This window comes from Leopardus geoffroyi, chromosome C1 (assembly GCF_018350155.1).
Source record: "Leopardus geoffroyi isolate Oge1 chromosome C1, O.geoffroyi_Oge1_pat1.0, whole genome shotgun sequence".
In the NCBI taxonomy this organism is placed as follows: domain Eukaryota; kingdom Metazoa; phylum Chordata; class Mammalia; order Carnivora; family Felidae; genus Leopardus; species Leopardus geoffroyi.
In genome coordinates, this window is record NC_059328.1 from 167,356,177 (window position 1) to 167,371,724 (window position 15,548).

Here is a 15,548-nt window from a genome sequence, read left to right on the forward strand (position 1 = left end):
TGACTTCTTGGTAAGATCAAAGGAAATTTAACCACTACCTATTGTGGTAAGAACCTAACAATTTCAGACAATGTAGGATTTAAAGGAAGCCCTGAATTTCTGTGCCAAACCTATGGGAAGACGGGATAGGGGGCTGTTGGACAGAGAATGAGAAGCGCCAAGGGAAAGGGTATTTAGCCTCTGTCTTCTAGGACTCCACATTATTTCAGAATAAAGAAGTTACATTTTGTTTTAATCAAATATTTTAGAAAATACTGTTAGAAAAAATTTACAGAATACAATTCAAATAGATTCAAAGATGCAGAATTCATCAGATTGTTACACAGACCAGTAGGACTTAATTCTCCCTAGATTTTATGAACAATCTTTATTAACAGAAACCAAACTTATTGTCCAAAGTGATAACATATCAAAGAACTACATATCAAAATATACTGCCATTAATAATAGTTTTTAACATTTTTATTGCATTTACAATGTGTGGAACATTACAGGGGTTTACAGTAGAGGCCAAATATCCCAGCCCTTAAAAATTGAGTAGGAAAGATTGGATGAACCATACATAAATATCTTTGAACACAGGCATTAGAAACATACATATGATTATAATTTTACAGGTTTATACAGGTGACTGCTCTATGTAATTTAACAGGGAGGAAGGGTAAAAGAACAGTGAATAACAAAGTCACTAGGGTGTGAAATAATTACAGCTGGGTGGTGCTAAAGAAACAAAAAACACAGAAAATACGATTTGTAAAGGCTAAAATGTCCTGCAAAAAACATAGCTATCCCCTATCACAACAGTGAGGTAGAATTCTTCCCACCCTGTTTTCTGGTTTCTTGACCAATTGGGGGGGCTATCCCATCCAGACGGTTCTGTCTCACATTGCTGTACCCAAGACAGACTAGTAGCATATGTTTTTGACTACCCCTTCTACCCCAATTGAACAGAAATAATCTTTTGTTTAATTGGTCTTATTTCTCTTATTGAAAACAGGTGGCAAAGTTAGTAACATAAACAAACCAGTGCTGTTTCTTCTAGCTAATGTATCACCATACTTGGGAAGTGCTTGAATCTTTCAAGAAGTGAAACTAATGCTAAAATTTCAGGCATATATACCCGTTGGGGAGCTACTTGGGGCAGACAGGTATTTCTTCTCTCAAAAAACACCAACTGCCAACCATGTTAATAATGCCATTTCTATCACAAACCCACTTCTAATATTTCAAACATGGATCATAAAAATAGTTTACACCTTTCTACACATCCAAAATAGAGTGAAAATCCAGGACACCCTATAACCACATTGAAAAAGGTATAGCAGTTTCTTTTAAAACTACCTATGACACAGAAATTCTAACCCTAGGTATTCATCCAAGAGAAACGAAAGCCTACATTCACATAAGACCTATGAATAATCATAGCAGCTTTGTTTATAGTTACTAATGCTGGAAACAGCCCAGGTATTCCTAAATAGGAAAATGGATATACTGCAATATAGTCATACAATGGAAGAATACTCAGCAATAAAAAGGAATGAACTACTAATACACCTAACATGGATAAACCTCCAAAACATAGTAAGTGAAGAGGCTTCTAGAAAGATTACATGCTGTGTGGCTGTATTTACATAAAGATCTAGAACACACAAATTTTGATTTGTGGTAGACAAAAGAACAGTAGTTGCCTTTGGGAGGGTGTGGGGTCAAGGATTGACTGGAAAAGGCAAAATGGGAATTTTCTGAGAACGCTTTACATTTTGATAGCACTGTATACATTTTCCACAACTCAGTGATGCACACTTAAGATTTATGCATTTCACTGTATGCTAATTCTACATAAAAAATGTGGTAAGCATATTATTGAGCTCCAGTTGATATGTATGCTGAAGTTATTAGTAGGAAATGTAAATCTGTCTGCAACTTAAAATGCATAAAAAATAATTTGGATTGATGAACTGATGGGTGGATAGGTATAACACAAGCATAGCTAATGCTAACTATCACCTGGGTGATGAATACATTGTAAAATTTTAGCTTTTTTCTATGTTTGAAAAGTTTTATAAAATGTTGGAGAATTTGAGGGTGCAACACTTACCAAACAATGCCACTGAAAATTTCATTATTGATCTCATAGCAAGATAATCATCAGATTCTTCCGACCAGTGTCAATTTAGAAACTTAAGAGCCTGTGAAAAGATATTCCTGAGTGTGAGGTGAGGAATCAGCTCAGATCTACACTGGCTCAAAACTGTCAGTGACATTTTGATCCCCTCACACCTTTTAAAAATAGAATACATATTATCGACCATATATTCTGAGCAAATTTGTTGGCGATGTAGACTAACATAAGAGCTAAGATAGAAGAAACATTCTTGAGAAATATCAAGCACAGAAACTTTTACCTGACTTCTAAACTAAAAAAGAACTAGGGCAAACTATAATAGAAAAGATGTGCTGACCCAAAACACTATGTGAGGTTTGATCATACCACACAGGCCCCTATGTTCTGAGTGGAAGGACATCTGATTATCCTGTCTCTCCAAAGAAGGACTTATTTGGGGGGTGCCCTAAAGTGATGGTATGTAACTTGTAAATACTTCTAAGGTGACTCCTTCAGATTCACTAAGACTGGCCTCAGACTCCAATAGCCTTTTGTCAGAAGTAGTTTTCCACATGCTAACTTAAAATCTGTAACAACACTGCACTTATAATCTAGTGGCTGGTAACTACTTTTAGTTATTTGCTAAGAATTTCTATATAATTGTATAGACACACACACACACACACACACACACACACACACAAACACCCTCATAAGAGTTAACAAAAATAATCTTGATTCTTTTAAAAATTAACTCACTGCTTTCAAAACATTTAGTCACAGTTCTGACTTTCCTTTGATCTCTAAGTACTTCATGTTCTAGTACAGGCTCTACTTTTTCTTGAAGCACACGGACTAGTGTTGCCAAGTTTTCAAGTTTGCTCTAAAATATTGCAATCGGGTAATTTAGCATCATCTCTGTCAACGTTTTTCAGTCTTAAAACATACTGCTCTATATTTATGCTATTTCACAGAGCATCCTTAGTTCTAGCAGTCTCTATTACAGGACCAGTCTTTGTTATTATCACTGCCCAAGTTTATCAAGACTGCTCTTCTCTAGCTACAGCTGAACTAATGGTGGTCTCAAGTCATGCTTTTTACCTCTTTTTGAGGATACTTTAACAGATTTCTGCTTTTGTTGTTTCTACAGGCAGATGCTAACTCTCTGAGATCCACTCTGAGTATGACTTTTACTTACTTTTACTTATTTATTAATGGCACTCTGTCATGTCCTGTCAACCTCAAAGTAGATGATACTCCTCACTTGTCTTCCATCTCGCTGGTCTACCATCCTGCCATAAAAGAGTTAATCTGTCAGATTTAGGAGTCCTGTTATTTACTGATGAGCTCACCAATTCCACCCTTAGTATTTCCAGTATGTAATTCTGAATGTAGGGGAAATGGAGCTCAGGGAGGTGAGCATAAACAATGTGCCATGTCTCCCACAACCCCATGCTCGTCATCTAAGAGCAAGATTAAAGAATGCTCTATTTTCCATTCTGAAAATATAATTATAGTAATAATTCCTTCCACTTTGGATAACATCATAATTTTCAACATTTTTTTAGTATGATTGTATTTATAGACGCAGAAAAGTTGAGTAATTTTTACAAAGGTCAGTAAATGGCAAAGCCAGATTCTGAAATCAGATATTCAAACTCCACTCTTTCCATTATATTCAGTACAGCTCTTACTTTAGCTTTTTTATGATCTTTACTATTCTTGCCACTATTTATGCTTCTTGGCTAAACGCAGACATTTCTATAGCACACAATGAAGCCACATAATATCAGATGTTAAATCAGTACTTAATTTTGCCTCATCAAGGTATCTGCTGCCCTCCATACCAGGAGTGTATTTTCCATTTTCTTCAATTGAAGCTTTCTATTTCAGAACTGAGAGTTAACCTTGGAAAGTTTTCTAATTAGGTTAACTCGGCAGGTATGTTTCAGCCCATCTTCTTAATTCTAGAGGATTTCTCTTTTGGGGATTTAACCAAAGTTATCTCAATCACGTTAACTCTTGTCACTGATATTTACTGATGATAGTTCCCCATATCATTTTCAATAGTTTAGGATGTGGAGAACTTAGCAACCAGAGCATGTGCAGTTCCTAGTAACCACAGGGTTTTACTATGGGAAAAGTACACAGCAATCTCCAACCTCTCTGGCAGGGAACGTACAATGTAGTCTAGAGGATTCTGAGTTCTTCCTCTGACTATATCATGAAATACGTTCATATACTGTCACAATCACATCACTGGTTACAATTGGTTTAGATCAGAGAGTATGGTTTGTGCAGCACTATCAGAAAAGTAATTGTCATGTTCACCTTAGATTCTGCCAGCAACAATAATAAACTAAACAGCACACTCCATATTTCAACTGATGGGGTAATGAAACAACACGCAACACTAGGTAACACTCAGCAACCTGGCTAATTTAAATGCCTATAAAGTGAGAGTAGTATCCAATCCTGTACCCAGTGATGAAGCCTAGACCTGCCATCATCATCCTGGCTGGCAGGGTGAGCATCTCATCACCATCAGCAATGTGTTGCCAACAATGGGAACTGGGAATGAAGTCAATTTTTTTCTGAAATCAAGGTACCATCTTTGCATCTGCTGGGTCAGACGTGTGAAGAACAGCTGTCAAAACTTATATATTGAGCTAAGAGAGGAGCAAATACACAATAAGAAGGCAAGAGGAAAAAAATCCCCCAAACCAAAACAAAAAACAAAACAAAACTAGCCCAATGAACACTCCAAGAATTCCCTGAGATGAGCTAAAGTGATGTGGAAAGTTGTGGCATATACCAATAGATGGCATGTAGAAATGATGGTTCTTCCTCCAGTTGTGGACCAAAGTCAATTTATGATGTACAAAGAACTCATGATTTCAAACAGACTGCAGTCACTTCCTTCATGTGTACTCTAAGTACACTATGATGCTACGAAACAAAATCACGTTAGGGCATTGTTGGGTTTTCAATCATAACTGTACGTGTATGTACAGATATACATATAGAAAGTAGCAGCAAATTTACAAATGAAGAACAATATCATGTCAAAAGCATATTCCATTTCATCTCAAATAGTCAAGTTACAAATAACATTTCTAGATGCTGCCTTACTCTTGCTGTAGGCAAATAGCTTAAGGCATATTAACAACTAACTCACTGGACAATTAGCAGTCGAGTTGATGATAAAACTAAGAGCCCCTTTACTTACAGTGTAGTTCTTTTCTAGCAAAGTCTTAATAAAAGCACTCTAATCACTATGAAGTTCAGTAGAATAGATATTGAGTGTAACTAAGTATCTAAATTACCTAATATATAAGTATCTGAAACACCAAATCACTTCCTTATGAGTAGATTCATTCATAAGTCAGTCATAACTTTAAGAAATATATTTAAAACACACTTTAGACTATCATATAAGGGGGACTATTACTAATGCCTACAACAGACCATTCACATACAGAAGAAGTAAAGCAACTATTACATATGAGGAAAAGGCTGGGAACAGGAGAGTCCCACAAGATTCCTTCCCTCAAAAGAGATTATAATGTAGCAGGCACAGACATCAATAAACAATTGTAGCATGTGGTGAGCACCATTATGAAGACTGAAATGAAGAATCACAAAAGTCCATACTCAGAAGTTAAGTCCTAAAAGACTTGAGAGGATTATCAAATATAGAAAGAATTTCCTGGATGTTTTCAGAAGCAGTGGCAGCATAAGAAAAAAGGGGGCAGAAGTTTCTCCCAGATTTTCTGGCATGTTTGACTATAAAAAAAGGCTGCACCTTTAACCAAAACTGCTCACAGAGAAGAAAGGTGAAAAATATGATACTTCATCTAGGAAATGTCAAGTGGGTAGTTGAAAGTATGGGTCTAGAATTTTGGACCAGATACGTAACAGAGAATGCTAGGATAAAACAGAAACCCTAAGGATGAGATACCTCCAGAAGCATTCCGAAGACAGAATCTGAGAGCACATTTGAGTAGATACACTTTAAGTTAAAAGCTGTGTGACTGTACTCACGGTTATGGCAGAGGATAACATCTTCGAGGGTGGAGACACTGTCTAGGAAAGGCTGCTAAATGGTGTAAATGTTGCAGAGACAGAGGACAAGGAACGCAGACAGAGGGCAAAAAAATTATTCAATTCAGTAACTGAGAGCACACTGAGAAGAGTTTCACTGAAGTGCTATGTTACACCAGACTGCAAGGTGCTGAGCAGTGAATGGTGAGGATGCAGGGAGAATGGATATGGATTTCTCCGAGAAGTCTGGCAGTGAAGAAGGCTGGAGAATCGGTAGGTGCAGAGGGATTTTTTTGCATTGCAAGATACATGAACATCACTGAAGACATGAAAAGAAACCAGCATACAATTCTTTGCATAATTTTGTATTGATCACAGACTAAAAAAGTATTTTTAATCTTTTTCAAAAACATTTTCTGAAATAAAAATTAACACAAAAATTAAATACGTATTTTACCATTTAAACTTAATATAAACTTAAAAGCACTAACATTTTATAAATTTTATTTCTAAAAGAGTTGTACAATTTTTGTTACTAGACTACTTCAGAATTTTGCTTCTAGTATGAGAAATTAAATTTTATTGACAAATGCTATTTTAGCTCCAGTAAGATTCCTCTGATATAAAGGATTACACTTAAGTAATTATGTATGCCTTCTCCCCATACCTCCTCCCCATAGATAAAGTATCTTCAAGGTAGGTAATAATTTGGATAACATTTTTCAAATTGAAGAAGAGAACAATCAGAAATAGTATTCCATTATTCTTAAGTTCTTTAAGATCTAAACTTATTATTTCTCAAAATTAAACATGCTTATTATATACACATGCTTACATATGGATTTCCTGGCTAAAATACATGCAACAAACATGGAAAAAACAAATACTATGCCAGCCTCACAATCCTAAGAATGCCCTTTTAAATAAGGCACTCATGTCTGGAAACAGGATATAATCACCAAATTAAATAAGATGTTTAAAAGAAGCTTTTTATTAAGCACAAACAACTTTTAATACATTATCAATACAAATAGGAAACTGTCTTTTAATGAATATGATATATCAAAGATCTGAAGATTTTCTTCATACTGACACAATAAAAATAATCACTTTTGAAGAATTACAAAGTAAAATTTCTGAGTACACCACTGTCTACTAGTAACAATTTAACTATTATCTAAATTTACTACATCACCTGGGGAGAAAGGTCAACCATTTTTATAGAGAGAATTCCTAAACTCTTATTAGCACCATTCAAAGCTTATTATCAGTTGTTCATCTACAAATTGACAGGTCAGGTAAAGCTTTAAAGCAAGTTTTCAGTGCAATGTTTACAGTTCCTTCTATTAAGATACTTGGAGTCTATGGTCTCAAAGCATGTTAAATAATTATGCCTTGGTAGTTGCAAAGTGTTAACATGTAGAGAGAAATGTAAAATGGAGAGAAATGAGGCTTATTCTGACTGTGAAATGTATCTTAATGTATTGCAGCTAATGCTGTAGTATGCCAACGACATGCGGGATTATGAACTGCAGATTTGTGGGAAGCTGGTAGCTATTAGCTCTCTGTGGTCATCATTTCAGGATGTCTCAGCTGCTGCCTTTTGAGACTAACCAGTTTCATCCTGTCTCTGATGTGTTCTGCGGTGGAAGCCATGTCACTTGGACTCCCAAAATATTGTTCAGTTCTAAAAATCAAAAGAAACAGAAAAACCCCAATCAGGTTAATATAAATCCACTGACCATAGCAAATTCAAAAGGAAGCAAAGATTACCATAAAAATTATCTATGTGATAAGGCATTAGTTCATTTGCAAACCATGCTGTTTATCTTTGAGTAGTAATTCGGTAGGACAAACTTTTTTAATTTTTTATTCTTTAAAAAAAAAAAAGATTTTGAGAGAGAGAGAGAGAGCATGAGTGAGGGAGGAGTAGAGAGAGAGGGAGACAGATAATCCCAAGCAGGCTTCATATTTCACGCAAAGGCCAACGCAGGGCTCGATCTCATGAACCAAGAGATCATGACTTGAGCCGAAATCAAGAGTAGAATGCTTAACCAACTGAGCCACCCAGGTGCCCTGCAGAGAAACATTTTTATAAATGGCATAAAATATCTGAAGATATGTTGAAAGAAATAGATTAATTGTACTAAATGTTTACTTATGACAATCTCAATAAACTAAACAATGCAACCCAACAATGAAACCATAAAAGAAACAAACACTGGAGATATTTACTTTTCAGCTTAAGGTGCATAAGCAAACACAAATATAAAACCTGTATGTGTCCTTCAATGATAAGGGTTATGTACACCAACCGTCTAATATAGCTGGCAAATAAAATATCCGTTTCATGTTAAGGCATCGCTTGGGACTTTAATAGATAAAATCATTTAATGTTATCCTACTTGAAAAGATAATGTATTCGGAGCCACTAGAATCTTTTGGAGCTAGAAGAGTTCTTAGAAAGTATCTGGTTACAATCTGCATTTTTTAAGATCAGAAAACTAAGGCCTAGAAATTAAATGACTTAACTAGGATCACACAGTGGGGAAACCAGGATTTGAACCTGAGTCTTCAAGCAGTGAATTCAGAGAGATCATCTAATTTATTTTTCCAGGACAATGTGACAAAAGAGAAATCTGAATAAGCTTGCTATCAAACAAACTTTGTATAGCATCAAAAGGTTATCCTACAAATGGAACAGAATAGTAAATCCACATATTAAAGGTGGTTGTAAAATCTGAACACACAGTACTTATTCTTCAATCTTAAAAACATGAGGAAATGCCATATGACTATTTGTGGAAGGAGGAGAAGCCCAAGCAAAAATGCCAGTTATAGATGCTCCTAGGCTGACCTGAGAAGAGGAGATGCTGTAACACCTGGCTGTGAAATGTGGAAACGGGAGTGGGGCTTTCCTGGAACAACCAGAAGGCGCCCCTTCAATATTGTTATAAGCTGAATTTACAAACTTTCAGATTTTATTCTCTCATACACTGCAGATATGTAACATGTATTTAGGTTATTTCTGATGGTTCAAGTTTGGCTATGACCAGAGATTATATAAATGTAGATAATGAATTATATTCTTTCAAGGGAATAAAATCGTATCTTCCCCAAATAAATTCCAAATAATCACATGAAGTTCATAACACAGTAGTGGCACTTACTATGTATCAGATTCAAGTAATTTATATACATTCAGCTCACATAATTCCCCTGCCCCTGTAACCTGAGGAGGTATGAATAATATATCCCTATTTTATATCCCTACTTTTTAGATGACAGGATTGAGGCACAGAAAGGTTGAGTGGCTTGCCCAAGGTGTTACAGCTACTAAGTGGTAGAGTTGAGATTTAAACCTAAGAAATCTGATTCCAGAGGCCACAATCCTATCCAGTATGCTATTCTACAATGTAAGATAGATGTATCCAGTGACTTGGCTTCTCTGTCATTTGAATTAAATATCCTCTGGATTACTTCTAAACTATTTTCACTGAGAAGGTCTAAGATCCTCAGGGATGAAGCTCCTTCAGATTCATTTACTGGCCCATTTATTTGCATGAGATTACTTCTTACTTTTACTATCATCTTTTGAAATGTAAAAGGAATGTGGGAATCAGGACCCCATCGTTTTACAAATGAAGAAATTACGAATCCGTACAGCATATTGGAAAGAGAATGGGTTTGGAGCCACACAGACCTGACAGTGTATTCCAATTCCACTTATAAGCTGTGAAATCCTGAGCACCTCACTTAATCTTTCTGAGCTTCAGTTTCTACATCTGTAAATCAGGAATAATCACACTGGTCTAGCACTGTTTGGTCAAAAATAGTGAAATGAAGTGCTTAACTTAGTGTTTGATAAATTATAAGCTCACTATACATTACACCCCTCCACTCCCCTTCCCTTCCCTGGATGAAGCCCAAAGTCACCCTACTCCCTATCATCCAGCCAAGGCTAGAACCCAGGAGTATCAACCTCATCAGTGATCTTTCTTCTACAACAAGCTGTCAAGAAGCACATTTGATAGCAAGTACCAAATCCACTTTTGCTAACAGTTGAGTTTGCATTTCTTTTCATTACAAACTAATTTATTGTAGGAACTGAAGATGTGAACCAAAGCTAATTTACTTGGCTTTTTAAGAAACAGATTTTCCTCTCTTGATGATTTCACTTTAAGACCTCACCAATAAAAAGACAAGATTATAAGAACATGTACCATACCCATCAGGATAAACTACAGGAACAGTTAATCTATCCAAAAGGGATTTCCCAACCGCTTCAATTTCATCAAACTGCTCCTCATCATTAATAGCTTCGGGCTCTTCTGGACAGTCTTGCAAAATCTGCAACAAATAAAATGGTATCATCAATCAAGAAATATAGAAAGGCAATCAAGCTCATGTAAATTCAGTAGATTGAAGGTATTTTTGTTTTGTTCTTAGCATCTTCATGTACACACCCTTGTACAAGATTGATTACTGGTGAAACTGGCTCAAAAAATCCTAACAAAATGAAATACATAATCCTTACTAATAATATATAATGAGAATACAAAAGGTCTACAGTGATTTCCAAGAAAAAGTAATACTAAACTACTATTTGGAAAGTAAGTTCAAACTGCACTTACAAAGTATTCCTTCATTCATTAAGTATTTATTGTACTAAATGTTTATTTAGCAGCTTGGGATGGGACTGAGATATAGATTTTGATCTCAAACAGCTTACAGACTTAAAAAATGAAAGAGGGGAGCCTGGGTGGCTCAATTGGTTAAGCATCTGACTCTTAATTTTGGCTCAGGTCATGATCTCACAGTTCATGATATTGAGCCCTGTGTCAGGCTCTGCATTAACAGCACAGGGCCTGCTTGGGATTCTCTCTCCCTTTCTCTGTCCCTCCCTTGCCCTCTTCTCAAAATAAATAAATAAACTTAAAAAAAAAAAAAAAAAACTTTACAAAAATGAAACAAAATATAAATGCAAAACCACATATACTCAAGTATACAAACACAGAACTGATGGGATGACCTAGACAGACACTACAGTTATTTTAAAAATTGATCTGCTGACTTACCTGATGTAAACCGTTAAAACTATAATTCACATATAGGAAGTTCTGCGGTCCTTGATAAAATATTACTTTTTCCTTAACTATTACCATTTAAATTTAGAAAGGTGAGGAAAGGGGAGGAGAGGAAGGAAGAAAGGAAGAAAGAAAATGCTGTAATTTATACTAGCTAAGTCTAAAGGTACTGACCCACACTGATCAACATAGTAGCAACCAGCCACATGTGTCTCGTGACACTTGAAAAGCAGCTAGTCCAAATTGAGATGTGCTGTAAGTCTAAGATGCACACTAGATTATAAGAAAAATAAACATAAAATATGGGGGAAATGAGAAGTATTTATTTTTGCAACTTTTTTTGCATTGTATTTTACTTAATCCAATCTGTTCATTTCAGCATTACTCATAAAGAACCTTATAAGAAGTTCTAGATTCAATTTAAGTATCTTCTCAGTCATTATACTATGTAAGTTACTTAGAGTTATATTTATGCATATTGGTATAAAATAAAACACAGTCAAGAAGAAAATACCATCTGATAACAAAAAGCTTTACAAAGGTTTGAACAGTAAATAACCTATAATTGAGCTTATTATAGGCATGATAAGAAAAAAAGGCCAGGTAACAGAAGGAAAAGAACAGTAATGTTCTATGCAAAAAACTCTCAACAATTTACATTCTTATAGGACCTCTTAAGAGAAGTCTAGACCTTAAAATGTCCTTGCAGAAACATTTTATTTTTTAAAGTGTTTATTTAAATTCCAATTAGTTAACATACACTGTAACATTAGTTTCAGGTGTACAATATAGTGATTCAACCCTTCCATATAATACCCTGTGCTCATCACAAGTGCATTCCTTAATCCCCATCACCTGTTTAATCCCCTACCTACCTCCCTTCCATTAACCTTCAGTTTGTTCTCTATAGTTAAGAGTCTGTTTCTTGGTTTGCCTCTCTCTCCTTTTTTTCCCCCTTTCCTCATTATTTTGTTTCCTAAATTCCACATATGAATGAAATCATATGGTATCTGTCTTTCTCTTATTTCGCTTAGCATTAAACTCTCTAACTCCATCCATGTGGTTACAAATGGCAAGATTTCGTTCTATTTTATGGCTGAGTAATATTCCATTGTGTAGATATGCCATGCCTTCTTTATCCGTTCATCTATGGATGGACGCTTGGACTACTTCCATAGTTTGGCTATTGTAGGTAACTCTGCTATAAATATCAGGGTCATGTATCCCTTTGGATAAGTGTTTTTAAATTCTCCGGGTAAATAGCTAGTTGTACAATTGCTGGATCATAGGGGTAGTTCTATTTTTTAACTTTCTGAAGAACCTTCATACTGTATTCCAGAGTGGCCTCACAGATACATTTTAAAAACAGTATCATATGTAGAACTTAAGAAACACACAGATTAATGTAGGGGAAGGGAAGGAAAAATAAGATAAAAACAGAGAGAAAAGCAAACCATAAAAGACTCATAAATACAGAACAAACTAAGGGTTGATGAACTTCCTTTTGCCTGAATTACCCCTTCATATCATTTCAAGGTCTCTGATTAAATGTGATCTCCTCAGAGATCCTCCCTCTTTCCCAAATTGAGGGTGGGGGGAAAGGCTAAATGGGCAATGGGTATTAAGGAGGTCACTTGTTGGGATAAGCACTGGGTTTTATACGTAAGAGATAAATCACTGGGTTCTACTCCTGAAACCAATACTACACTGTATGTTAACTAACTTGAATTGCAATTAATTAATTAATTAATTAATTTTTTAAAAAAGCTATCAGTAGCGTTAGGAATTGGGCCTCTTAGATAGGAGGGAGGGACAGAAGGCGCAATGTGACTAAAAGAGGGTGGGAGAGCTTCTGGGGTACTGGTAATGTTCTGTTGTTTGAATACTGAGCTGATCACACAGTCATGTTCTCTTCGTGAAAATTCATCGAACAGACTGAATTCAACAAATTCACTGAACATTTATGATCTGTGTACTTTTCTATGTTAATATACTTCAATAAAAACTTTTCATTAAAACAATCAGTAGATAAACAAATTAAGCCATTTTATGTATACTTTCACAATTATCATCATTAGGCCTATTTTAAACCAAAATACTGACCTGTGGAGTTCAGTGACCAGCTCAGGGAGAGTTAACTATGAACACTTCCCAACAGATGTACTGCATAACAAGACAGAAACTATCTAATTCCTGATAATATCTCTTCTATTTTATAGACTAGGCTATCACACTTACATTTAGGTTTCTCATATTTCATTATATTGAACAGCCCCCACACATCAACTTTCAATGTGCGAGATCACAACAAAGTTAACTACATAACGAAGCTCCTCCTCAGAGGACAAATGTAAGGGTTGGTTGGGTGCTATAAATTTTCTCTGTGCAGAGTTCCGAAAAGGGCTCTGCTGAAAATCTGCCCAAATAACACTACACATTTCATTTTTGGTTTCTGGGACTAATGAATTCATTAAATAATAAATTCCAGAATGAATCTTTAAATATAACACATGAAAAAAAGTTTTATTTTTATCCTTACTCTCTTTGAGTTGGGTAGTCTCTAGTGTAAACATTATAAAATTACTAAGTGCTCTTTTAAAAATGTTATGACAATTAGTAGTAGATGCAGAGGCAAAGTTTCCTTTCCTTGCGTAACAAAAGAGATGGGAGTCGTGCCACCCTAAATATAGAGAGCACATTCTGGGCGCCAGGTCTGGAGAGAAGAGAAGCACTGTTGAGAGAGGACTCCTGGATGGTTTTGGATTTCTCCAAGCACAGTATGCCAGCACTAGTATGGATTACTAAGAGGATTTCATCTGAACTCTCTAAGAATACGTTACATCTAAACAAACTTTAAACGTAGGATTAATAGGAGTTGCAATAAGAAAAAAAACCAAGCTAACTACATAATTATAATATTAAAAGTAATATATTTAAAAACAGGCAATAAATACTACTGAGACTACATTTTTTAAAAAAGCAAACCTTTTCGGCATTTGAGTGAAAGGCAATAGCCATCTCCAGCCTATGTACTCTCTCTTCAGACGCTATCGTAAACTGTTTCCATACTCTGTTCAGTCGAGGAAGCGTGTCCCCAGATGATCGAGACGTGCAGCGCAGAGATTGGCACAACACAACTGTAGCCTGTAGCAACTGTCTTCCATAGTCGTAAGTGCTCTAAAAACAAACAAAAAAAAAGTATACATGAAATTACAATAAAAGAATTCTGAAAAGAGAGATGGAAAAGTGTACAGGAGGACTGTGGTTGCAAATGAGTAACACTACCAGAAATCAATGCGGAATGACTCCACTGGTACTTACTACTATAAATTAACTGCATGCATAATAAAAGATAGGAAAGCAATACTTTTTAGTAAGTTTCTTCCTTGTTAGGTTTTATTCTCTTACTCTGTTTTCCCCATCTCAGTCTACTTGATTCCACTGGCCAAAAAGAATGTCTGCTCGTTCACTAACCAACAAGTGGGTGAAAATGGATGCTTTATAGGGCACTTTATATCCCACACAGGAAACCACAACTGTTCACTGAGAGCTCAATTATTAGGGAAAATAAATTAAGATACTTTTCTCTCTTTCTCTTTCTCTCTCTCTCTCTCTCTCTCTCTCTCTCTCTCTCTCTCTCTCTCTCACACACACACACACACACACACACACACACACACACACACACAGAGTTTGTGTTGTTATACTAATACTGAGGAGACGAAAAACTGGGACTTCTACTTTACTGATATTAACACATATTTCTTATTAACTTTAGTGAGTGAGCAGTTGGATTGCCTAAAAATGGCATAGCATATAACACAGTATACATAATGACATAGTATATAACAGCATTCATATAACATATAAATCAGAGGGAGCATATACAGAACCTGTATTCAGGAGAACATAAACCCTCTCAAGTTTATGCAGGCTAGTTTTGATGTACCAGCTGACACTTTTCTTAGTTCTGTGATATTTCTGAAATAACATGACTAACCTTCTTGGACTTGGAGGGTTAAGTTACATTATAATCATGCAGAAAGCTATTCAAAGACTGAGCTTGTAGAAAAGGAAGATAACCAGTTCTGCACCTGTGCAACATCAACAAATTTTCTATGCTTTTCCAGTAAAACTTTTGTTTCCTGAGCATCATCACCCAATCTGATGTGGGTCTTAAGCAGGGCATCCAGAAGTTCACTTAGCCATTCTACTGCCTAAATAAAAATAAAGAACAGTGAAGCTCGATTCATAACTCTTATTATATCAAAACGTATTTATAAAAAGAAAAATTACTACCATGTGATTAATTA

The 15,548-nt window shown here is 35.6% G+C and overlaps 1 protein-coding gene across 7 annotated transcripts in view; it reads right to left on the bottom strand.

Moving 5' to 3' along the window:
- Positions 1–447: 447 nt before the first annotated feature.
- The window catches only part of SESTD1 (SEC14 and spectrin domain containing 1), a 157,604-nt gene continuing 142,503 nt past the window's right edge, over positions 448–15,548 (bottom strand). For 4 of the 7 annotated variants that reach the window (XM_045480377.1, XM_045480378.1, XM_045480379.1 and 1 more), the window contains 4 exons: positions 15,330–15,452; positions 14,221–14,412; positions 10,377–10,498; positions 448–7,835 (listed from right to left, as the gene is read on the bottom strand). In XM_045480377.1, the coding sequence (XP_045336333.1) occupies positions 7,706–7,835; positions 10,377–10,498; positions 14,221–14,412; positions 15,330–15,452 (567 nt within the window). In that variant the 3' untranslated portion in view covers positions 448–7,705. Of the gene's footprint in view, positions 7,836–10,376; positions 10,499–14,220; positions 14,413–15,235; positions 15,453–15,548 lie in introns of those variants that run through there. The other 3 variants (XR_006713004.1, XR_006713003.1, XM_045480381.1) reach the window with 3 other exon arrangements.